At 33.8% G+C, this 26,247-nt stretch overlaps 2 protein-coding genes and 1 pseudogene across 2 annotated transcripts; 2 read left to right on the top strand and 1 right to left on the bottom strand.

Annotated features, from left to right (window-relative positions):
• Positions 1–4,751: 4,751 nt before the first annotated feature.
• LOC144546816 (protein PGR-like) lies at positions 4,752–7,499 on the top strand. The gene is made up of 5 exons (XM_078295381.1): positions 4,752–5,016; positions 5,123–5,236; positions 5,571–5,793; positions 6,408–6,656; positions 7,063–7,499. The coding sequence occupies exons 1-5, from the start codon at positions 4,871–4,873 to the stop codon at positions 7,192–7,194; spliced, it is 864 nt and encodes a 287-aa protein (XP_078151507.1). The 5' UTR covers positions 4,752–4,870; the 3' UTR covers positions 7,195–7,499.
• Positions 7,500–7,556: 57 nt separating this feature from the next.
• Positions 7,557–13,772, bottom strand: LOC144546810 (uncharacterized). The gene is made up of 6 exons (XM_078295373.1): positions 13,122–13,772; positions 11,131–12,038; positions 10,589–10,806; positions 9,797–9,881; positions 9,056–9,239; positions 7,557–8,649 (listed from the first exon to the last, which is right to left on the bottom strand). The coding sequence occupies exons 1-6, from the start codon at positions 13,618–13,620 to the stop codon at positions 8,489–8,491; spliced, it is 2,055 nt and encodes a 684-aa protein (XP_078151499.1). The 5' UTR covers positions 13,621–13,772; the 3' UTR covers positions 7,557–8,488.
• An 11,066-nt stretch (positions 13,773–24,838) lies between these two features.
• On the top strand, positions 24,839–25,534 carry LOC144546580 (secreted RxLR effector protein 161 pseudogene; annotated as a pseudogene).
• The last annotated feature ends 713 nt before the right edge of the window (positions 25,535–26,247 follow it).

Genomic DNA, 26,247 nt, shown 5'->3' with positions numbered 1-26,247 from the left:
ATAATTTAAAACATTTAAAATGGATCTACTTTAACTTATGAGTGATAAACTTATATATGTTTTAATTTATTTAGTACAATGTTAAGAGGTAAAATAAAATATAGTTTTTAAGTTCTTTTAATGCAATTACAATTCATCATTTCTTTTATGCTCAACTTAACAATAAATATAATTAAAATTAGCAAATTTAGCATATATACATATCCACTACTATATTTTTTTACCGCTTGATTTTGTATTAAATGAATTCAAAACTTGTAAAATTTTGCATGTACATGCATATATCACTCATGAAGTAGTTAGATGTATATTTCAAAGGTTTAAATTTGTCGTTTGAAATCAATCCGATTGACTTGAATTTGTGCTCACCAAACTGGTGTGCACATCACAAGCTTTGCTCTATAATTAGTATATAATTATATAGTCTTTTGTTTTTGGAGCCTGAAATGAATTTTAGTGTCTTATTATCACTTTTAGGATTTTTTTTTTTGCCCTTCACATAAAAATAATTGCATATTAATTTTGTGGAAAAGCATTGTTTTTCCATTGCTTTAAATCAATATTTAGATGCTACGTACGGTAAATAAAGGGGTTAAAGATGTTATAAAATTAAAATAAAGTTGCAGCAAAGTAAATTAAGTAAATAACAAGAGAGATATAGAGAGCAATAACAGAATTTTATACTTAATTATTGTATGTTTTATATGCGTTTACAAAGTCTCTATTTATAAACTAAAAATTATATATGAAGAGTCATTACGTAAAATAGTTAATAAGAACATGAATGCTCATAGTAGTGGAGTAGTGGAACAATGAACATAAGAATTAATAAGAATTAATATTGAGAGTTATATACTGAACATTCACATAAATTATAATTAATTTGATTTACAACAAAAATAGTTATTTAAAACATTTACAAACATTTATATGTCCGGAATCAATTATGTACTATGAATTAAAATGTGGCGTTGTCAGTATTGAAGAAAATTGATTGAGATAAAGAATATCGATCTATTCTAAAATTACAGAGAATTGAAAGGGACATGCGCTTTCTCAGTATTTAAGAAAATTAAATAGAAGAATTATATCTTTGATATAAACGCCATGGTGATATACAATGAACAGAGAAGATAAACCGTATATATATAGAACCACTTGTATTCTTCATCTTTCCAAGAAATATTTATTAAAATAACTAATGATATAATCATATACTCCAGTCCAGCCCTTTCACAAGTAGTATGTTTTTTGACATGACGGAGCAAAAAAAATTGAGAAAAACATGTGAAAAACATAGATACAAAATCAAAGCAGCAATGAACTTCTTTTCTTGAATAACAGAATTCACACAACCCCTTGTTTGAATTACCAGTTTTAATTACCTCATAAATTTCACTATTGTCTAAAGCACCTTGATAGCTTAATTAGAATATGTAATATATATATATATATGAGTAAAGCTAGGGTGTGATGTGCTCACCAAGAGAGTTTGGTGAGCACAACTCCAAAAGTTCATCGGATCGACTTCAAATGCCGAATCCAAACCGTTGAAATCCATGTGCTTCATGAGTAATGCATGTGCATACAAAATTTTGAATGTTTCGAGTTCATTTGCTACACGGTCAAGCGGTCAAAGAAATGAACATTTTATTAAGTTAATTTATAAGTTATTTTATATAGTCAATTTTTATTATTTCTTTGACCGCTTGACCGTGTAGCACATAAACTCAAAACTTTCAAAATTTTCCATGCACATGTATCACTCATGAAGCACATGGATTTCAACGGTTTGGATTTTGCGTTTGAAGTCAATCCGATGAACTTTTGGAGTTGTGCTCACCAAACTCTCTTGGTGAGCACATCACACCCTAGCTTTACTCTATATATATATATATTACATATAGAGAGAGAGAGAGAGAGAGATGGGCTATGGTGCATTGCAATGCATGGAGGGATTTGTGCATTGGACCATAAATCTAAAATTCAAAATCCAAATGGCCGATCCAAACCGTTCATCTTGTTCTCCATATTAATATGTGCTTGGAGACCAAATTTTACATTTTTCTGAATTTGTTTACTATTTATTAAGTATTTTACAAAATTGTTGATCCAACGGTGGCTGCTGATTTTACTGTTTTGTTAAGCCACCGTTGGATCAACAATTTTGTAAAATACTTAATAAATATTAAAAAAACAGTTTTATATGTCAAAAAACAGCAATGAACTTCTTTTCTTGATCAACAGTTTTATATGTCAAAAAACAGCAATGAACTTCTTTTCTTAATTGATCAACAGTTTTATATGTCAAAAAACACACACACACCATGCCTTTTGGGATTTCTTCCCCATGCAGTTTTATATCGCAGTATGCAGAAAACAAAAGGATTACAAATAACATAACCGAGGTGGTAGTCAAGAAGGTAAATGCCATTGTATCATGCATGGAGAGGTAGACGAATAAATTCCGAGCATAGACATATATATTAATTTTAGAGCTTGTCCCAGCATAGAAGGATTCACTTGTTTACTGGTGGTCAGTACCAATGGCGGTGGAGAATGTATCTCTTTGTGTTCATCATATTGTTTTTCTTTCATTTGTAAGCTAATTAAGGTGATGTTTTATTTTCAATGCCATTGAATCTTTTTTGTGTTAGCGGAGGAGAAGATCAGAATGTTATTTAAACAAACATTGTAAAGTCAAACATTGAAAAATTAATGAATAGTAGTTTTTGACAATACATGTCATTTTAGTTGATATTTTTTATGTCACATATATATTTGTCATTTTTTTAACATGGTTTTATTTTAATACAGTTTAATATGTAGAAACCGTTTTGTTTTCCTGTCAAGCTTTGTTAACCAAATTATTCATATAATAGAGTGTATTTCCCATATATATACAATCTCAGTAATAATATAATTGAAGGACATATAGAGTGCGTTTCTCATAGAGTGTGTTTCCCTTGATATTCCAAGTTCTTTAACTTAATCTGAATTTTTAAATTTTGATTTGAGAGTTTGCATGTAATTTGTGACAGGTTAATTAGATAATAATTTTTAAATTTATATTGTACCGGATTATAGGCAAAGTTCTCTTAATCCTTTTTAACATCAATTGATTTGAAAATGACATTTACTTTTCCATGTTTTATTCCCAGATAATATGTACTTAAAAAGTTTCCAGGTAACATTTTTTTTCTATTTCGAATTCAACATTCTCTGAGATATCTCATATTTTACGTGACTTTCTGGAAAATCTCAACCGTTCAAATACGCTCCGCATGAATCTCAAAGCTGAAATAATACTGGTCCCCTGCGCTAACCCCGAATAGAAACCGGACATGTCGATCACGCAGAATATGAGATATGTCAGGAGATCCGCACTCGAATCTCGTTGACCATCGGAATCCATTTTGATCTCTCTTTCGATTGGAGTGGGGTGGACCGTGGACGGGTGGTCGTCAGGTACACTTAGGGGTGATTAATGAGCGAGCATGAGCGAGTTAGGGTATGCTCATGCTCGCTCATTAAGTAAATGAGCGAGTTGTTAATGAGCGAGTTTAAATGAGCGGATAAATGAGCGAGTTGTAAATGAGCGAGCTTTTAACGAGCGAGTTATGAGCGGCTCACGAGTTATGACTTATGACTCATAACAAAATTATATAGTGTGTCCACGCATAACAAAATTTGTTAAAAGTCATCGTAATAAAATCCAACAAATTGTTATAATTCATTTAAATGAGTGAGTTGTTATGACTATTACTTGTTTTGGGCTTTTGGCGGAGGTTTTGGTTCTGCCGATTTACAAAAAAAATGAATATGAAATTATGAATATTAGTATATTACACAGGATTAAATGTTACATTGTACTCATTATATTACACATAATTAAATATGAAACTATGCTCACTATCTATCAATTTTAATGAGGCAAGGTTGATGTTATACAGAATTACATAGGATTAAATGTGGCGGATTAAATGTGGCAGGGATTAGGTGTGGCAAATTCTTAATGAGCGAGTTATGAGCGAGTTGGGTCATGCTCATGCTCGCTCATTAAATAAATGAGCGAGTTGTTAATGAGCGAGTTTAAATGAGCGGATAAATGAGCGAGTTTAGATGAGCTTTTAATGAGCGAGTTATGAGCGGCTCACGAGTTATGAGCGATTTACTCACCCCTAGGTACACTTGATCTGTAGTTCTGGGAATCAAATCTGCTGAAATCCCAAAAGGATTTCAGGACCCTAAAATACTAAATTCAGCTGTCTAAATTTTGTATACACAAATCTCAAAGGAAAAAGTTTTCATGCACAAATCTTAAAATATATATGAGTAGAACTAGGGTGCTCTTAAGCTCACCAAAACTTTGATGAGCTTAAGAGCACCCTAGTTTTACTCACTATATTCAAACATATACACCGTTGAAATGAGAAATTCATGTTGGATTTCAGCAGATTTGTTTCCGTAGTTCTGCATAAATCTTAAGAGTCAATGATAAAAAAATAAAAAAAATAAATCTTAAAAGTCATTCGCCGCGAATTTTGATGCGGCTCCAATCGATGTGGAGTTTCCAGTCAAAAAAAGTGTCCATATTCTCTAAAGTAATCTATTTTTTAATTTTGATCTAGACCGTCAGATTCGAATTGGGCCATCACCATGTCGGACTGAATTGGCTCAGATTCAAATCGAACGGTCCTGATCTAAACTAAAAAATTGGGTTACTTTAAGAGATCCGAACTAGTCAAAAACATGTAATAGTGTCCCTGATCACCATTAATGGTCTATAGTCCCCACTTCTAAGTTCTAACCATCCCATTTTTCCCCTACCACCCCGATCTACTCACACTCGTCTCCCGCTCTAGTCAAAATGGATAGCTTCTCGCTCCGATGCCTGATCGCCGTGGTGCTATCCCTGGTCATCGCGGCCAGAGCGCACAAGCGCCGGTCCCTCGATCGCTCCGGCGCAATCGCCGGATTTTTCGTTATGTCAATCCATCTTGCGGCCAGCTACAGGTCTGCTCTTCATCACTTACTGTACCTCTGATTGATTCGTTAACTGTTCAATTTTGGATTGTTTTAACTAAGTAATTGACTATTTATTTATTTATTTGGATGGAAGGTATGGTGCCATGCTTCTGGCCTTCTTCTTCTCTTCATCGAAGTTGACTAAAGTCGGTCAAGAGAAGAAGCGGAGTCTCGAGGAGGATTTTAAGGAAGGCGGGCAGCGCAATTGGTATCTATTTATTTATTCTGTTAATCAGTATAAAGTTTAACGCATTCTTATTTGGAGTTCTATTCGTCCCATTCAAAATCAAGAAAAAGCAGGACAATAAAAGCCAGGTGATGACTTAATGAATGAATAAGATATTAACACAAGCTGGATACTTGGTGCAAATTCACTGAACTTTTTTTTTTTTTAATATTATGAGTCAACTTGTGCTATTGAGAAGATATAATGGTTAATTGTGTTTAAATGTAATCAAAAGGTTATAATATCATATCCTGACAAAATTAAAATCTTTGGTTTGTATTTCTAAAGCGTGAAGCCTATCCTTGTTAATTCACAGGATACAGGTGTTATCCAACAGCGGTTTAGCTGCTGTACTGGCAATTCTTGCTGCAGCATTAACAAGTGGTGAAGATAAATGCTTAGATGCAACTAAGTCAAATGTTGTTACTGGGCTTGTTGGTGGCATTATCGGCCACTATGCCTGTTGCAGTGGAGACACATGGTCGTCAGAGCTTGGTATACTTAGCAATGCACAGCCTCGCCTTATCACAAATTTCAAGGTACAAATGTTTACTAATATATTAAGGGTGGTTGGTATAGTGTACGTGCTGTTACCAAGTATAACTTATCACACTTATCACTGTGGCTTTTTACCTGTCCCTAGGATCCCTTTTGATAAGAACTGGCTTGATCAAGAATATTATTTTAAGAGTGAGACTATGGTACTATGCATAGTGCGATTTGGATTGTACTATGGATCAATATCTCTGGTTTCAAAGTCCAAATAGTCAATCTGTACCGTTGAACATGATCTTTGTATGAAATTGTACTTGTAGATCAACTTTTACATTTGCTTACCATTTTTTTACAATTTATAAGATAGGTACAAAATTACTTGATCTAAAAATTTATAGACCATTCAAAAGAAGTGTTTTTCTACCTATTTAAAAAAATACTAAAAAAATACTAAAAAATATAAAATATAGTTTGCAAGTACACTTTTATATGGAGATCATGTTGAATGGTTCAGATCGACAATTTGAACTTTAAAAACGTAGATATTGATCCATAGTACGGACCAATCCGCACTATGCATAGTACCATAGCCTCATTCTTGTTTTAATTGTAAATACAATATAATTTTCTAAGTACTTCTGCTTGGAAATTGTACCAGCCAGTCAAGAAGGGCACAAATGGTGGGGTCACTTTACAAGGACTTGCCGCAGCTGCAGCAGCTGGATTTGTAATTGGTATAACTTATGTAATGGTAGGGTTATTCACAACCAAATGTGATTCTGATGTGGCATGGAAACAGCTGTTGGTGATCCCACTTGCGTCAGCAGCTGGGCTTTGTGGAAGTCTCATAGATTCGCTTCTTGGGGCAACTCTTCAGTTTAGTGGGTACTGCAGCTTGCGAAAGAAAGTATGATTTTTTTTTTTATTGAACTGCATATTTGTTATTTATAATGATTTTTGTTTCAAGCACTAATTAACTTGGTTGTCTCACTAAAAAAGAAAAATTGTTCATCTATTAGTTTTTTCATTCTTTCTTTCTTAGCAATATATACCAGACGGAGTATCAATGGTATCTAATGAAAAATTGAAAACAAGAATGAAGTATGAGACCTAACAATCTTTTGTCAAAGAACCATGAATATTTAATGATCAACACTGAAAGTCATAATGCATCAGGAAAGCATATTCATGAAATTAGAGAAGAAAAATATGCACGATGTGAACATGTAACAGGGAACATTGTTTTCTTTGTTTAACTTTCTCAAATTCTCAGTACTTTGAAATCTGACATGATATGTCCCTTCGATATGTAGGTTGTTAGTAGAAGGTCACCAACTGTGACAAAGATATCTGGTATAGACATCCTTGACAACAATGCTGTGAATGTTGTATCAGTCCTACTGACGACAGTGCTCACCTCAGTTGTGTGCTTGCTCATCTTTTAAACCTGACGTGTGGTGTTAGAACAGAAAGACTGGCCTCTTACCTCAAAATTAATACACGAAAACATGAATTATACATCCTGTGACAAAAGATGAAACTATAAATCACCAATTTTGTTCACAGGATGTGTAGCGTTAGAACAGAATGGTTAGCCTCTAACCTCAAAGCTTTTCCTTTAAAAATATGTATTGTTTGGTGTATTAATTTACCAAGGGATTTGGGATGGGCAGGAGAGTGGGGCTCATACAATGGCTGTGAAACATGACACGTAATGACTGTATTGTTTTGAAATATAATAATTTTGCTAGTAATACAGGGTGCACTCAGGAAAAAAAAAATTGTTAGTCTAAAAGTTGCAGATGTGAAGTATTTAGTTTGGAAGATGACCCTTGTCAGTACTGTAAACTCATGTGGTTTGCCAGACAAAATTGATGTTTTAACTAATTGTACATGGAAAAAATAGCGTATGTATTGACTTGGTTACCCTCGTTTCTTGATGATTGATAATGTGTCTTCGAAATTTGTGCATGCTATTCAAGTATCATACTGTAATTATCTTTTGTAACTATTATTCCTTATCCGTCCGAAATTTACCAAGGTTTGGCGACAGTTTATTGCATCATCAATTGCCATAATAAACAATTATATTTTAAAATGACTCTGAGTTTCTGTTTTGTTTGCTTTCTTATCAATATTCATGTATATTAGCTGAATTGTTACTTGCATTTACCAGGTTCCTTTCATTTAATAAGCAACTCTATTCTGATCTATATTCCATTCGTTTTGCAACCAATTGACTGTGTAATACTCTACAATTGGGTTGTTAATAAATTATTTCTGTGGCTGGCTAAGAAGTGAAAAAATAAGCAAAAGTGGCTAGGCTGAAGTCTCAGACTGTCAGGCATTCATAGTAGATATCAAGAAATAATTATTTCATCAGCAAGCCTGACACAGGAAAAACAAATGCCTGATAAAAACAACACGAGTCCATATCAAAAGATGATGATCAGCTTTTACTATGCCATCTAAGCAAAAACAATTTATTAACCATCGTAAGAACACAAGAAATGCATTACCAGGGAAGTTTTTCCCCCTCAAAATGAAGAACAAAGAATGAACAATTACCTTTATCTACATAAACAAATGACATCTAATTGTAAAAGATAAAATGGGAGCCCATAACAAGCCACCATCTAGATCTAAGACTTGAGACCTAAAATTGCATAACCAAGTTACACGATGAGCGGGGCAAACACAGGCATTTTATTCCCGCTCATGACAAATACTTGCAACTTCTCACTCTTTCTGAGCATCGACCTCTTTGCCATTGCTTTGACCCACATTTTGGCCATTACCTGTTCCATTTTGCGGAAGTTGAATGTTTTCACCTCCATTTTGGTTATTGCCATTTTCAGTTTGCAAAGGTTGCGGATCTGGTTGATTTTCAGTAGTCTTACCTGAAAAGAACAGAAATCATCTGTTTTAGGTGCAAAATAGAATTCAATGAAGCAAATGTATGATGGATTTTTAGCTTGCTTAATGTCTGATTGTGCAATAAGAGGTTAGACTCGCCCAAAACAAAATATTTTCACCCAAAATAGCTGTACAAGCATAGTATATCAGCAACTGAGAGATAACCTATAAATTTTTCAGATACTCTTAATATTTTAAACTGAGCTCTGACTATTATAGGTCTAGAATAGCAGTGCACACAGAAATTTCTTATATGGAGGCCAATGACAATGTGGCACAAACATGTATTTCACAAAATAGGATATCTAATATCAGTTCGTACCACTGTAAGCTGACATAATATTTTATCAGAATCAGGCATGAAGTTAATGGAAATGAGAATAGAGATACCAGGTGAAGCTTCCTTTGGTGGTGAATCATCAATCATTACAACTCCAGGTGGGCCCACATTCAACCTCAGTTCAGTACCAGGTACTGGTGCTAGCAACTTTGTTGAGTTGACTTGGGTATTTGTTGAAGTAGAACCCATAGAAGGTGGCCAAGGTTGTGATGCGTAAGACATAATCTGCCCCACCTGTTTACAAAATTTTTAGCAGAAATTATTATAACACAAAATAAAAAAAGAGAGGGTTCAAATTCCTCCAATTTTAGAAGTACAATAATTAAAATTAAAACTTAAATGTCAAGTCAAAATAAAACTGTTACATATGATCTATGTGACATTTCAATTTTATTTTGATTAATATCAAGAGCTTGCAAAAATACACATCATAAAACAAATTTAGACGTTGATTTTTCAACTTATTGATTCATATAAAACCAAAATTGAAAAGTGATAATTTTTCTGTGCATGTAAAGAAAATAATATAAATCACATCTAACGGTTTATTTTGACATATAAATTATAGAATTTTTGTTATTAGAAAAATAAAAAATGGAGCATGCCGGAGGCAAAAAAATTGAGGCATTTCAACCCTCCTAAAAGAGCTATAAAAGAATAAAAGGAAAAAAAAATCTACGCAACAGAAAACAACTTATTGACATGAGTTTTCAATTAAGGTTTCATAATACCCTGATTATACACCAATCTACAGCTCATTTCATATTACTGAACTTGCAGTGTTCCTATACCTTGTTAGGATGAACATTTTCAAAGACTTGAGCTTGATTTCCATATAATATGGTCATCTGCCTTCCCTGATTTGCGCTTTGGCCACTGCACCAATAATATATAAAAGTAAACAAAAATAGAAGATCATAGTAAATAATATGGAAGCAGCATTCAGTACACTTAAAATACACGGGGTGAAGCCAAGTAGAAAATCTGAAACTATACTTCTTCCAGGAAACCCCAAAGAAAGAGCCACCTGATACTATTAATATTGTTTCACATTGCTTTGCTTCTATAAAACCCGCACACTACTATGTAAATGAAGTAAACACCACCTTTTATCAACTTGAGCTTTCAACACAATGATTGATTAACCCAGAACTGTTTTTATTTTATTACTTTTTTTATTGGATAAAAGTGGCCATCGATTGCACCTTTCTCTTATAACAGTTCTGCTTTTATTAATGATTTTATTTTCAATAAGAGAAGCCAGGAAATTAAATCCTGGTACCTCCAATATTATTAAACTGAGAATGCAGATTAGTCCGGGGAACTCAGGGACCGTTCATTATTCTGGTGGTAGCTTAGAAAGAAACAAATGCAAAATAATTGCATGTATTTTTTGGGGTGAAACTCACAACATTTACTCACTATTACTGCTATCACATGTATTTGAAAGTTGGATGTTATTGCAAACATCTCAAATAGTCGGTGTTTGTTGCAAATTCTAAAGGTACCATAAAAATATCACAAAGCTAGCAGTAAAACCACCCCCATTTATATTTTTTATTTATTTCTATCAAATAAATTACCTATTGGAGGATGTACTCCCGCTAGCCTGAGATTTTTTAGCCTGCTTGAGGACAACCTTGACCGCTCCTGGATAGGTAGCATCATCAGGCACAACCTCAGGCTCACATGATAGGAGCAGAGATCGTATTTGTTCACAATTTCTCGTTAACTTCTCAACTACAGCTGGGACCCGTCGTGGTGGGGGCGGAGGCAGGCGTGAAAACATCCTGGGAGTAGTCTGAAACATTTTTCTAACATTAGTGAGTTTATATGAGCAAATTAGGTACCGGTATGGAGAAGTCTGGTACTATTTTGTTGAAATCACAAAACACAAAGACCCCATTAGTTTGCATTGAACAGTTTTGATTTGGGAAAAAAAATCTGGCAGGACATACCAGGATAAAGGGGATTATGGTAAATCCTTGATTAGTATAGAAATACAGGAAGCAATAATTTTGATGTGAGGATGTTCTATTGGAACGTAAGCTTGAAAAGCGCATCTTAATATACAGAATTTAAACATAACACTTTTAATTCAATAGTAAGTAATTAGTACCAATACCTGTGGATGATTTGAGTTTGGTGGAGGGTTATTTGAGTTTGATGGACGGTTATTTGGTGGAGGGCTAGGGCTTAGACTCAAGAAGCTCATCATATCCCTCTGCATTCCCTGGTTAGGGTTAGGGTTAGGGTTAGGGTTAGGGATGGGATTCGGATTTTGGCTCAGGTTAGGGTTATGAGCAGGGTTTAAGTTGGGGTAATGATAAGGATTTACATTGGTGTTCTGATTAGGGTTTGTGTTCTGGTTATGAGCAGGGTTTAAGTTGGGGTGATGATAAGGGTTTAGGTTGGGGTTCCGATTAGGATTTGAGTTCTGGTTATAAGCAGGGTTTAAGTTAAGGTGATGATGAGGATTTAGGTTGGGGTTCTGATTAGGGTTTAAGTTCTGGTTATGAGCAGGGTTCAAGTTGAAGTAATTATCAGTGCTTGGGTTGGGGTTCTGATTAGGGCTTAATCTTGGGTTATGAGCAGGGTTTAAGCTTGAGTCGTGATTAGGGTTTAAGCTTGGGTTGTGAGCAGGGTTTAAGCTTGGGTTATGAGCAGGGTTTAAGCTAGAGTTATGAGCAGGTCTTAGTTTGGGATTCTTATTAGGGTTTAAGTAGGGGTAATTATCAGAACTTAGATTGGGGTTCTGATTCGGGTTATGAGCAGGGCTTACATTGGGATTCTGATTAGGGTTCGGGTTATGAGCAAGGTTTAAGTTGCGGTTGTGATCAGGGTTAGGGTTATGAGCAGGGTTTAGGTTGGGGTTCTGATTAAGGTTTAAATTGGGGTTGTCGTTAGGGATTTGGGCAAGGTCTAGGCGGGTGTTAGGGTTAGGGTTAGGGTTAGGGTTCTGACTGTAACTAGGGCCAGCCAAATCAGTGAAATTCCGTTTTATCCCCGAAAGCCTTGGTCCTGAATTAGGATCTGGAAAAAAAAAATTATAGAAAATTAGTCAGAATCTAACAAGAAGAAAAAACAAATAAATCAACACTAGAAAAGATGGTTGAGTATTTCACCATCTTATACTGGAATTTTACAGATCATAATCTTCACTCGCTACTGGCAAGTGCTCAACTAAACATGAAACTTTTCCTAATTAAACTATTTATTTAACAGCATCCTTTCTTTCCCGTGCTTCACTTTCTCTTCATTTCTCTATCTATGAATCAAGGAAATCTACCTGGTGTCTTGTTTGAGGTACAAAGAAGATTGCATTTTAAATCTATCTCAATTTTCTTCGGGAGCATTGTTCGCCAAACTTGTATATAACCAAAAGAAAATACCAAACAGAAAGAAAGATCTTTTCAAGTTCTAAATTTCAACATGGAAGAAAGAGGAACAAAATTTGCTCTAAAGAAAGAAAGAGAAGTAACAGCGCAAACAAGAATTTTTTAATAACTAAGTATAGAATATTGCTTGGAATAGGTAACCTTAAATACGCTCTGAAAGTCAAAGAGAATAAAATGAAACCTTTTGCCTCTTTCGACATCACATACTGATCCTAAATATGTAAAATAAATAGAAAAAAAATACCCAAGAAAAGAAATCTTCATGTAATTACTAAAATTGGGCTATGGTAACAGGTCACTGCAAGTCTTGTGGACTCACAAAAACAAATTAAAATATATTTTACTTGGAAAAATTAGTAAGCTGAAGTAATTATCACAGGGAAGAACCAAAATGCACAAAGAAATGCAAAGAAAAAGGAATTGTGACTCCATGTCTTAAAATAAAGACTGGCAATCCACTATGCCAGATAACAACTCTTAACAAAGAAAGATAAAATAACTTAAAGAAAAATGCCACATTGGTAGATAAAATTTACGCCAAGTGCTACTTACTAATCCTAATTTTCGCTCAAATTGTTCTTAAAATTCGGAGAGAAATGATTCACGCAGTTTCTAATCAAGAAACACTTAGCTAAAACCCCCAAAAAACAATAAATAAATAAATAACATGCCTTTAACAATTAGTAGGGAAACAAACAAAATAAAAATAAATCTAAACCTGTCTCAGTCGAACACGGAGGAGGAGGAGGACGCACGACTGGCTGTTTAGTATTTGAAGACGGCTTCCATTGTACAAGAGCAGGAGGCAAGACTGACGGTGGTTTATTGGTTGAAGATGGGTTCAATTTTACAGGAGCAAGATGAGGAGGAGGATGCAAGACTGGAAATGGTTTATTGGTTGAAGGCGGGTTCATTTTTACAGGAGCAGGAGGCAAGACTGACGGTGGATTAGGCGCCATGTTTTCAAGAGCAGGAGGTAAGAATGGTGCATCGTAGTGTATCCGATTTGGGGGGTAATCAGACGAGGACAGCTCCGTCATCATCATCTCTTTTGAAAACCACCTTCGCAGAGGCTGCGAAGACGAGGACGACGTCTCCATCATCTCAGAAGCAGAAGGCAAGAATGGCGGTGGTTCATCAGACGAGGACGACGTCTCCATCATCTCAGAAGAAGAAGGCAATAATGGCGGTGGTTTACCCATCGAAAACGCCTCCATGTTTTCAGGAGCAGTCAAAAGGCAAGAATTTGTGAAGAACTGGCGATCTTCGATCAACGCAACGCCACTAGAGCCTTCGTATCGTTTCTCGTTTTCTCTTGAAATCCATTCTCTGCTTGGTGTTTTCTAGTGTTGATCGCGCACCTCGCTTCCTCCGGTTGCCATGTCATGCAGGGAAAGCTGACAGCAGTTTAGATCCGGACCGTCAGATCGGTTTTGGCACGAATATAAAGAAGCCCATGCATTTCAATTCGGACTCGAAGGATGGATTTCCTGATACATTTGCACGAATCCCACCGTGTGGTTAATAACTGACAACCGAGCCCACATGAAAGTTTGATTAATGAATTTAAATTGCCAAATTCTTGTCAAAACGGCAGGATAGAATTTCGAATTTGCTAAAATATAGATACTAAAAATGTATAGGAATGGTTGCTCATTAACGATTATAGGTAGTTCTACTTTATTTCATTTTAAGAGTTCCATATTAAGGATAACGCTTCTACTAATTAGTTTTCTAATTTAATCTGATAATTAATTGAGTTTGTTTATAAAGGATCCTTATATTAACTTTTAATATAGACAATTGTTTCTTTGAGCGAGCTGTTGATATTGATGTTCACATTTAACAATTCCCTTGATCCCTTCTGGTCGATCCAAAAGTTGTTTTAAGCCTATTTGAAATATAGAGAGGGGTCTATTTTTAAGATTCATGTAAAATTAAGTTCAGTTCAGATTTGAGATGACTGACCACCGATCCGAATCTAGGTTATTGTAACTCATCTGATCTGTATTCGTGCAAACTTAAGTTAAAACGATCCGAATCTAATTATCTAATCTCACTTTATCTGAATTTGCTAATAATAGACTATACAAACTGAGCTCAAAGACCACCGATGCGTCGAATGAGAATTTGCGCTGTCCGTTTTAACTTGCACGAATCTTAAATAACCGGGTACGAATCTTAGAAACTTCTGTGCATGCATGTACAATTGATACGATACTACAAGGATAAGTTCCCCAATGTTCTAAAAAGGTGGAACACTAGTGTAACTGAACGGGTCTAATGGATTGGTTGTGGTGCCTATAAGTTATTTGATGCATGGGTAAGTTTTAAATAATATCTGAATTGATTTATTCTGGAATAGTTATAAAAATTTTGGATGCAAAATATTTTATATAAATTATTTATATTTTAAAAGTGAATGTTTCTTTTAACAATTTTGACATATTTATTTTTGGGACAAAATCGAAGAAAAAACTATAGTTTCATCATAAGGACAGCAGAATTAGAATTAGGGTGTTCTTAAGTTCACCAAGGTTTTTTGTGAACTCAACTATAAAACTTATCGAATTGATTTCAAAAGACAAATTTGAACCATAAAAACTCATTTGCCTTACGAATGATGCATCTACAAAATTTTAAAATTTTCAATTAATTTTATATAAAGTTAGGTCCTTAAGCTCTTAATCTAACTCCTTAATTAAGGGTTCCTCAAATCTCCTTAAAGGTCCTTAAAGCTCTTGAAGCTCTTAATTCACATAAATTCATTTGAACAACCCCTCCTTAGCTGGGATTTAGATGTGCTCCTTAGCCATGATTTATAATCCTTCCTCTCCCTTCTTTAAGAAATCAATCTTCTTCAGGACTAAATAGCTAGCTATGATTGTGCTATAGCTTTTTCATACCATAAAAAAGATAAGTTATGAGATAAAAAAATGCACTAATTCAGTTACGTCCACTATAGTTGTAATAGCGGACCGCTATTATCACTACGTACTGTTGCGGATCGCTATGCTACATGATTTTTTTTTTGGCAATTTACATGGACTTTTGTGATTCTATTCTTATTTGTGATGCTACATGGTCTACTATATTAGATATGCTAAATCAAACTATGTGCTTCTATTTCTATTTGTGATTTAGTGTCTCATTTTTCAAATATTAATTATTCATTATACTTGCTCTTCGTCTTACCCTTCGTTTTAATTAAAAGCTAATTTTGATTATTATAATATGTAAAATGATCAAATAGGTACGGACTTTGTTTCACTTGTAATTAATTGATCTTCATCTATTATAATTTGTAATACTATGACATTGTAGATTTTTTTCTCTTTTTATTTACATGATTGAAAAAGGTATAGATTAAGATTAGTTGTTATTTGATCGTTACCCACAATTTCTAATGTTGATAATATTGATAATTAGTCAAAATATAAAAATATAATTCTTGAAAAAAAAAATTATTATGTACGATAACTTGCGTTCTAGCTTCGCAATTCGCAATAACTTTTTTTTATTAACTTCTCTGTGATAATGCAATAATCGTTATTTAAAACTTTGCTCATACTTAAAAGGGAGCATATTTGATATATGAGGAGGGTTCAAATGCCTCTATTTTTTGTGCCTCCACCATGCCTCCATTTTTAATAACTTTAATAACTCAAAATTTAAAACTTAGAAGTTAAAATAAAACCGTTGGATATGATCTACATAATTTTATCTATGCACGTGTAAAAAATTATGACATTTCAAATTTGTTTTGATTGTCATCAAGAACTTGTAAAAAACGTACTAATGTGGATAATTTCTAGACGTTGATTTTTCAACTTATTGATTCATATAAAAACAAAATTGAAATGCAATAATTTTTTATGAGCACATAGAGAAAATAATATAGATCTCATCTAACGGTTTTATTTTGACTTTTAAGTTTTAAATTTTGAGTTACTAAAGATTTTAAAAATGAAGGCATGGTGGAGGCACAAAAAATGGAGGCATTTGAACCCTCCTCTTGATATATACCACCGCACATAGCTTTAGGTGTATAGATTCAGTTTTTCAAATTAGCCCAACATTAAAATTTCTTAATTTATAAAAACAGCAATACACCTAGAAACCAAAACCAAAAGATGACAATTATTTCCGGTTACTGTATATTCTTATGTGTTGTAATTTGTGTTGCAAGTGACCCTATATCCCGATTTTTTTATTAATATAAAAAAATATATAAATTTAAAAAACTAACCAAACCTCTTGTTTAATTCGAAAACTACCCAAACCGGAAAAAAAATTTCCGGTTTCAATACCAATTTTCGAAAATTGGATATTAAATCCGGAATAATTTTTTCCGGATTTAGGATTTTTTTTTTTAAGGAAATTTTTTTTTTTAGGAAATTTTTTTATTCGGATTTTTTTTTCATTTTTCAGTTTTTATAATTTATTTATTTTTTGTATTGAAGTATTACAAATATTTAATATTTTTTTTTAAAATAGATGGAATACTATATAATTTGATTTATTCGAAAGACAGCTACAAATAATGTGGATCAACATTTTTCATGCCGATTTTTTTATGGCCATAAGAAAAATTAATATAATATAATATATGTATATAATATTATATATACATACATATACATATATTATACTATATTATATATACATATACATATATATATATATATATATATATATATATAGAGGTTGGCTAAGATCAAAGTGGTAGTTCCTGAGCTTTGGTGCTACCAATTCGTTTTTTAATTTTTAAAGTTCAAAACATTGATCCGAACCGTTCAAGTTGTTCTCCATATTAAATTGTGTTTGGAGACCAAATTTTACATTTTTCTGAATTTGTTTACTATTTATTAAACCACTTTGAAAATCGCTGATCCAACGGTGGCTTAACAAAACAGTAAAATCAGAAGCCACCGTTGGATCAGCTGTTTTCAAAGTGGCTTAATAAATAGTAAAAAAATTCAGAAAAATATAAAATTTGGTCTCCAAGCACAATTTAATATGGAGAACAACTTGAACGGTTCGGATCGACATTTTGAACTTTAAAAATTAAAAAACGAATTGGTAGCACCAAAGCTCAGAAACTACCACTTTGATCTTAGCCAACCTCTATATATATATATATATATATATATATATATATATATATATATATTATATTATATTATATTAATTTTTCTTGTGGCCATAAAAAATTCGGCATGAAAAATGTTGATCCACATTATTTGTAGCAGTCTTTCAAATAAATCAAATTATATAGTATTCCATCTATTTTTAAAAATATATATTAAATATTTGTAATACTTCAATACAAAAAATAAATAAATTATAAAAACTCAAAAATAAAAAAAAAAGAATCCGAAAAAAAAATTAACTAAAAAAAAAGTTCCTAAAAAAAAATCCTAAATCCGGAAAAAAAATATTCCGGATTTAATATCCAATTTCCGGAAATTGGTATTGAAACCGGAAAAAAAATTTCCGGTTTGGGTAGTTTTCGAATTAAACATGAGGTTTGGTTAATTTTTTAAAATTTATATATTTTTTTGGATATAAATAAAAAAATCGGCCCTATATCTCATGTATATTCATTTAAATTAATAGGGACAAAGTTCTCACAACAAGACACCACGGAAAATCCATAAAGAACAAGGTGCAAATGAATTGTAATATATGTAATATTCTCTTATAGCAAGAAACATACACTTTGAATAACAAATGTAATCACTAATTATTTCTCAATATTATTATGAAATATCACGTTGTTTTTCCTAAAATAATTGAGAATTTATCTAAGAGATTCGCTGAATTATTTTTTTAGAAAATTGGTTAATTTAATGCTCTAAATCCTAATTTCTTGAATTCAACAAATATAGGATACTGAATTTTACGAATAAAATCCATGGTAATATTCTTCATGAAATACCATGAATTTTGAGATAAAGAACTCCAAATATCTCCAAAGGACCAATATTATATGAAGTTTACAATTTTTAGATATAAAAATGGGTACAAAGTTGGGGTATAGTTAGCAGAAATAGCTCCAGAAGCCAGTGTTATCAAAACCGGACCGGACCGCCGGTTAAACCGAAAAAAACCAGACCCGACCACTAGTCCGTTCGCTTGAAAGATCATTTATACTATTAAACCGGTCAAAACCGGTTAGATCGGCTGGTTTTACTAAAAAAACGTCGACCCATTTCGAGCAAAACCCAGAAGAAATTCATTTGGAGTTTGGGATCAGATTTTCGTTGGAAAAAGTAGTTCTTAAACAAGAGAAAATAAGAAAAGGAAGGAAAATGAGGAAAAGAAGGTGAATATGACAGTGGGATTCATGTCTTTCAACATTGAAGGCCCAATTAAAAATGTGGGCCCATTAATTTATCTTTTAAAAGTTTAATATGAAATGCAATAAGAGTAGCTGAGGAAGTCATTAGTTTTGAACTTCTGATATATTAAAAAATAAATTATTAATTCTTCTTTTTGTATATTAAGCGCAATTTTTCTTTTATTGCACAAAAAAAATTATGTTGTTTTTTATTTTCCAAACATGTTTATTTTTAAGTGAATTATATGAATATAGTATTGATTTAATTTTTTTGAAATCAATAATGAAAATTAATATTGGTTTTAAATATTGTACTGACACAATATAAAAAATGACATACAGGTGTGTGCTATTTTAAATAAAAATAACTAAATTTTTTTTTTTGATGATTTATATTTTATATAGTAAATTATAAAAAACCTGATGTATATCAATCTAATTTAGCAAAAAATAATATAAACATTATACTTTAGATTAATTATATAACTAAATTTATAAATTTAAGATTTATGTACAATGTATTACTGTAATTGACATTATAATAAGATGATATATAACAATTCAACATCATACTCAACTGTTTTAAAAAATTAGCGGTTGAACTGATTGACCCACCAGTCCAACCAGTAAACCAGTGACCTGAAACTTTGCCGGGTCAATGCCCGGTTCGGTTCTAATAACATTGCTTGTGAAGCCAAGTACAATCCACAATACTATGCGCAGCTCATGTGAACCTAGACTGCTCATTCGACACAATGGACAACGGCCATTTAGTTGTTATTTCGTGAGACTGACAGTCAGGCCCACGAGTCAGACTCCTTCTCCCTCACTTGTAAGTTTAAACCAAGCCGAAAATCAAAGGGAAAAGGAAAAGAAAAAGGGGCAGGCATGTAAGAAGTGTTCTACAGGCCAAATAATATGGGCTGAATTAATATATTAAGTCTTATTGGGCTAGGCCCAAAATTCTTGATCTAATCTGATCTGATCTGATATCAGAACAGATCACGTTTTCTGTAGAGATGCAACCAGATGGTGCGAATGAATGGATGCATAAGTATTATAAATATACATGCAGCAGTTCGGTTTTAGTGGCCCCAGAAAATTCCATTTCACACATATCAGAAAACGTAAGAGAAAGAAATAGAGAAGGCGGGGCTTTCAGATCGATACTAGCATATCGACTGATTGTTGATTTTGGCTTTGTTCGTGTGGATACTGATAGAGGCGTGACTGCTAGGCTGTTGCGTGGATCTGACACGAAGGAAAGGAAACACGAAGGAAAGGAGACACGAAGGAAAGGAAAAGAAGGCTACTGCTAGACTTGAAGTTTCCGCTGCGCGTCTAGTGGTAAACTCTGTTTTAATCCTAGGATTAGTTTTATACTTGGATTCTGGTTTTCGGGTAGTGAACAAATCTTGAACTATTTCGAATTGTTGCACTATAACCTACCCGAAATCCCAACAGTGGTATCAGAGCCACTTGTGTAGAATTAATTCTGGATTTCTGATTGTTAATTAGATTAACGTATCAATTTAATCGATTGGATTGATTAAAATTATACGAATTAATTTGGCGATTTATGTGTGGGTTAAGGAATAATTAAATAATCATAACAATTAGATTGTTCTGACAGAATTGAATCAGTTGGATTGATTCGAATTTTAGGTTAATTAAAATTAATCTGAAAGTTCTGTTTTATGAAAACCAAATCAGTTAGACTGATTCTGATATATGATTATTTTATGAATCTGAAGAGAAATTGTTTAAGTAATATATACTGTATTACATAAACGGGGTAAGGAAACGGGGTAAGAGAAATTGTTTAAGTAATATATACTGTTTAATTAAAATTTTAACGGTTCGCCCCCCTCTAACCCCCGGCCCGCTTACCGACAAGCGGAACCGCCGATATTATATACGGGGTAAGGAAACCCCCTCGTATTGTTTTATACATGAGCCCATATTTAGAATTAGATTCTATATCTAACTTTGTTTTGCAGTTATGGAATATGTGAATAGTATGATCCCGTTGCCTTGTGTGAATGATGTGTGTGAATGCGGCCTGAGGTGCCCCATGAATTAATTTATTATATAATTAAAAGTGACTTGCATGTCGCTTATTATGTATCATTTATACGGTCTGCGAACCGTTAAAATTAGGACATGTATGTATTTTCTTTATTGCCATTAGAGTAGTTATTTTGGTTAGAATAAAGAAGATTACATGAAGGATGGATGGTGGCTATTGTCAAGTGGAGTCTTACAATGGAGATTATCATGCCATGGATCATACTATTCCACTTATGAATTGGCCTCATGTTATTATTTAATTGTTTATTATATAGCATGTTTTCAAAATAAACAACAAAGTCCCTTAAAGAAAAATTAAGTTTCATGCCTTTCCAAAATCTCTAACCTATCAAGGTTTCGATCGCTAATTGATGGGCTTGCCAAAGCAAGGTATCATTAGTTATCTTAATGAGGTAGGATATAAGTGTTGGATACTTATATATAGAAAATTGGTTTCACTTAACTTGGCTATCAAAACGTTTTTGGGCCTTGAGGCATAGGTTTGAGGAGCCGGGACATGAAATGTCACCTCGAACAAACCAAGAGTTATATTAGATGTAATTAGCATGGGAGTGCTTACCTAAATAACTAAATTCAAGCAGTGATGCCAAAGCTCACTTGAATTTGGTGAAATATGGATCTTGGTCCGCTATGTGGTTTTATATGGGACATTGATTTTAAAACACATAGTGGGAGTAAAACTTTAGTTAAAAGGTTTTCTAAAAACATAAACTTAAGTCTAAATTTCTGCATATTTATTTTGTTGTAGATTATGGCAAATACATCCACTTTTACGTTGCGATCTGCTATTGAAAAGGATAGTGCAAAACTCACTGGTCCAAATTTTTTAGACTGGTATAGAAATTTACGCATAATTCTCAAGCAAGAGAAAAAGGAATACGTTCTAGAGAAATCCGTTCCTGAAAAACCAAAGGCTGATACAGATGGTAAAATTTCTACCGCAGAACAAACAGTTTTTGATAAGCATGTGAATGATGACCTTGATGTTACTTGTCTCATGCTCACGATAATGAACTCTGAGCTTCAGAAGCAGCTTGAGAAATTGAGTGCCTATGACATAATTGTGCAGCTTCGTGAACTTTTTCAAGTTCAAGCTCGTACTGAGAGATATGTGACATCAAAGGCATTATATCAATGCAAACTGGCAGAAGGAAGCCCGGTTAGTCCTCATGTACTCAAGATGATGGGATACATTGAGAATCTGAACCGTTTGGGCTATCCCCTCAGTAAAGAGTTGGCTACTGACATTATTCTCCAGTCCTTGCCCTCAAGTTACCATCAATTCATTCTGAATTTTAACATGAATGGGCTGGAGAAGTCAATGACAGAATTGCATGGAATGCTAAAGACAGCCGAACAAAACCTGAGGAAACCTAATGATGTCCTGTTGGTTAAGAAGGAAACAAACTTCAAAAAGAAAGGCAAAAAGGGCAAAGGAAAGGCCAAAGGAAAAGGCAAAGACAAAGTTCAGGGTGGGACCTTGAACAAAAGAAAGTCTGTCGCCAGTGCCGCTGAGTCGCAGTGCTTCTATTGCAATGAAATTGGTCATTGGAAGAGAGACTGCAAGAAGTTCAAGGAAGATAACAAGAAGGGAAGTGGAGCTTCCACTTCAGGAATTTTTGTTATAGAAATTAACATTTCTACTTATCAAACTGATTCATGGGTATTAGATACTGGATCAGGAGCTCATATTTGTTCAAATATGCAGGTTCTCGTAAAGAGTAGAATGTTAAATAAAGGAGAGGTACAGCTACGTGTCGGCAATGGAGCACGAGTTGCTGCTTTGGCCATAGGCACTGCATCATTGGCTCTACCTTCCGGGATGATCTTAGAATTAAATAATTGCTATTATGTACCTTCCATAAGTAGAAACATTATCTCTATTTCATGTTTGGATATGTTTGGATTTGAATTTAAATTTAAGAACAGTGGCTGTTGCTTTTATTTAAATGATATGTATTATGGAAAAGCTTCGTTACATAATGGGCTTTATATTCTAGATCTTGATGTTCATATCTATAACATACAAACCAAAAGACTCAAATCAAATTATTTGAATTCCACTCTATTATGGCATTGTCGTTTAGGACATATAAGTGAGAAACGCATAAAGAAGCTTCATAAAGAAGGACTTCTAGACTCATTTGATTTGGAATCACTTGAAACATGCGAAGCTTGTTTGTTGGGAAAAATGACTAAAACACCTTTCACTGGGATAAATGAAAGGGCGAATGACCTTTTGGTACTTATACATTCAGATGTATGTGGACCATTTAGTTCAGTCGCAAGAGGTGGTTTTCAGTACTTCATCAAATTTACTGATGATTTTAGTAGATATGGTTATGTCTATTTAATGAGACATAAATCAGAAGCATTTGAGAAATTCAAGGAATTTCAGAATGAAGTACAGAATCAACTTGGCAAGACAATTAAAGCTCTTCGATCAGATCGAGGAGGCGAATATTTGAGTCAAGAATTTGGTGATCATTTGAAGCAATTTGGAATTGTTTCACAACTTACTCCTCCAGGAACACCTCAATGGAACGGTGTGTCTGAAAGGAGGAATAGAACATTGTTGGACATGGTTCGTTCTATGATGAGTCAAGTTGATCTTCCATTATCATTTTGGGGATATGCTCTAGAAACGGCAGCTTTCACACTTAATAGGGTTCCAACAAAGGCAGTTGAGAAGACACCATTTGAAATATGGACTGGGAAACATCCTAGTATGTCTTTTCTTAAAATATGGGGTTGTGAGGCTTATGTAAAACGATTGATGTCTGATAAGCTCACACCTAAATCTGATAAGTGTTTCTTTGTTGGATATTCGAAACAAACCAAGGGATTTTTCTTCTATAATAGGGCAGAGAACAAAGTATTTGTTGCTCGAAATGGTGTCTTCTTGGAGAAAGAATTTCTCTCCAAAGGAGTTAGTGGGAGTAATGTGCATCTCGAAGAAATTCGAGATACTCAAGAAGATACTCCTACTACTCATGAGGAACCACAAGACATTGTGGAACCTATACAAGAGACATTACCATTACGAAGGTCGGATAGGGAACGTCGCGTACCTCAGAGGTATTTGTTGCTCATATCAGAACAACGCGACATATTGTTGTTGGACAACGATGAGCCTACGACGTTTCGTGAAGCAATGGTAAGCCCGGACTTTGATAAATGGCTTGAGGCTATGAAATCTGAAATGCAATCCATGGAAGATAATCAAGTTTGGAGCTTGGTTAATTTACCTAATGGTGTAAGAACCATTGAGTGTAAATGGATTTTTAAGAAGAAAATTGACATGAATGGGAATGTTCACATTCACAAAGCACGTTTGGTGGCAAAAGGTTTCAAGCAAATTCATGGGATAGACTATGATGAAACTTTTTCACCAGTTGCAATGCTTAAGTCAATTAGAATACTTCTAGCAATTGCCGCATATTTTGATTATGAGATTTGGCAAATGGATGTCAAAACCGCTTTCCTTAATGGAAACTTGAACGAGGATGTGTTTCTGACACAACCCGAAGGTTTTGCTGATCCAAATAATGCTAGGAAAGTATGCAAACTTCGAAAATCTATTTATGGATTGAAACAAGCATCTCGGAGTTGGAATATTCGTTTTGATGAAGTGGTCAAGGAATTTGGATTCATCAAGAACGAAGAAGAACCTTGTGTTTATAAAAAGACTAGTGGGAGCGCACTTGTTTTTCTTGTCTTGTATGTGGATGACATTCTGTTGATTGGAAATGATATTCCATTGCTTCAATCAGTAAAGTCTTCGTTGAAAAGTAGTTTTTCAATGAAGGATTTAGGTGAAGCAAATTACATATTGGGAATAAGGATCTATAGGAATAGATCAAAAAGGCTAATTGGATTGAGCCAAAGTACATACATTGACAAGGTGTTGAAAAGATTCAAAGAGAGGATCTTTACCTATGTCAAGTGGCATAAGTCTTTGCAAGAATCAGTGTCCTTCGACACAAGATGAGCGAGACCGCATGAGTAAGATTCCATATGCTTCCGTAATTGGATCTATCATGTATGCTATGCTTTGTACACGTCCCGATGTTTCATATGCTTTGAGTGTCACAAGCAGATACCAGTCAGATCCAGGTGAGGGTCATTGGATAGCAGTGAAGAATATCCTTAAGTACTTGAGAAAGACTAAGGATGCATTTCTTGTTTATGGAGGTGAGGAAGAGCTTGTTGTATCTAGTTATACAGATGCAAGCTTCCAAACCGACAAAGATGATTTTAGATCGCAATCTGGATTTGTATTTTGTCTCAATGGAGGAGCTGTAAGTTGGAAGAGTTCCAAGCAGGAGACAGTAGCCGATTCTACAACAGAAGCTGAATATATTGCTGCTTCAGAAGCAGCAAAAGAGGCTGTTTGGATAAGAAAGTTCATTATTGAACTTGATGTGATTAAAAGTATTGAAAATCCAGTGGATCTCTATTGTGATAATAATGGAGCAATCGCACAGGCTAAAGAGCCAAGATCACATCAAAAATCCAAACACATACTTCGACGTTTTCACCTTATTCGAGAGATAGTGAATAGAGGTGATGTTAAAATATGCAAGATAGCAACGGATGCAAATGTGGCAGATCCTTTGACTAAACCTCTTTCGCATGTCAAGCATGATATGCATACTAGAGCTATAGGTATTAGATACATGAGTGATTGGCTCTAGTGATTATTATTGTGCTACAGAGGTTTATAATTTAGATGTTTGTTTGTATGTTTATGTTTTATGAATAAAACAATGTAATGTTCCTTGAATAATTTATTGCTTATTATTTATCATCAATTCGATGAATTGGATCGTAAAACTTTATAATGGAATGCAATATTATTCTAAATAGTCCCTAGTCTTTATTGTTAGTTGGAACACTAATAATTTATGGACTGGTATGTGGATTGATTGTGGATGATCAGGTTTTACGGATCATTGATATGGGATATCCAATGCAATCACATGGATACATGTTTGATAAACATGATATTGGACAGACCCGCTATAAAATACTGTATGGATTATTATGTGTCATCAGTTTATTTTATACAATATTTTGTTGAATCCTTTGACTTGAGATCATCATTGATTTCTTCAATGAGGATTGTATACTTTAATGCTATCAAACGTTAGCCCTAACCAGGTAACTATAAAGGTAGTAATTGGGTGTATTATGAATCATGTGAAGAAATGTGAGTGATCAAGATGGAATTTATCCCTCTCATGTATTGAGAGTATGATATCTCTGGGCCCCTCTAGAAAGATAGATTGAAAAATGCATGGCCGTGCTATATGGTTGATAGTCAATTATATGAAAGTCAATCTAACTTTGGTATGAGAAATCAAAGATTGTACTGTACAAAGTTGACACATATCCTGCTTTGAGTATA

The sequence above is a fragment of the Carex rostrata genome, chromosome 30 (genome assembly GCF_964058835.1).
Source record: "Carex rostrata chromosome 30, lpCarRost1.2, whole genome shotgun sequence".
NCBI classification, from domain to species: domain Eukaryota; kingdom Viridiplantae; phylum Streptophyta; class Magnoliopsida; order Poales; family Cyperaceae; genus Carex; species Carex rostrata.
Note: the sequence above shows the minus strand (reverse complement) of the source record. Positions and strands in the feature narration are given on the sequence as shown.

Coding starts and splice junctions, on each gene's coding strand:
- LOC144546816 (XM_078295381.1), top strand. CDS start 4,871: ATGGATAGCTTCTCGCTCCGATGCCTGATCGCCGTGGTGCTATCCCTG. Junction 5,237..5,570: donor GAAGGCGGGCAGCGCAATTG/GTATCTATTTAT, acceptor GTTAATTCACAG/GATACAGGTGTTATCCAACA. Junction 6,657..7,062: donor ACTGCAGCTTGCGAAAGAAA/GTATGATTTTTT, acceptor TTCGATATGTAG/GTTGTTAGTAGAAGGTCACC.
- LOC144546810 (XM_078295373.1), bottom strand. CDS start 13,620: ATGGAGGCGTTTTCGATGGGTAAACCACCGCCATTATTGCCTTCTTCT. Junction 12,039..13,121: donor TCCGTGTTCGACTGAGACAG/GTTTAGATTTAT, acceptor TTTTTTTTCCAG/ATCCTAATTCAGGACCAAGG. Junction 10,807..11,130: donor CAAACTCAAATCATCCACAG/GTATTGGTACTA, acceptor AAAATGTTTCAG/ACTACTCCCAGGATGTTTTC.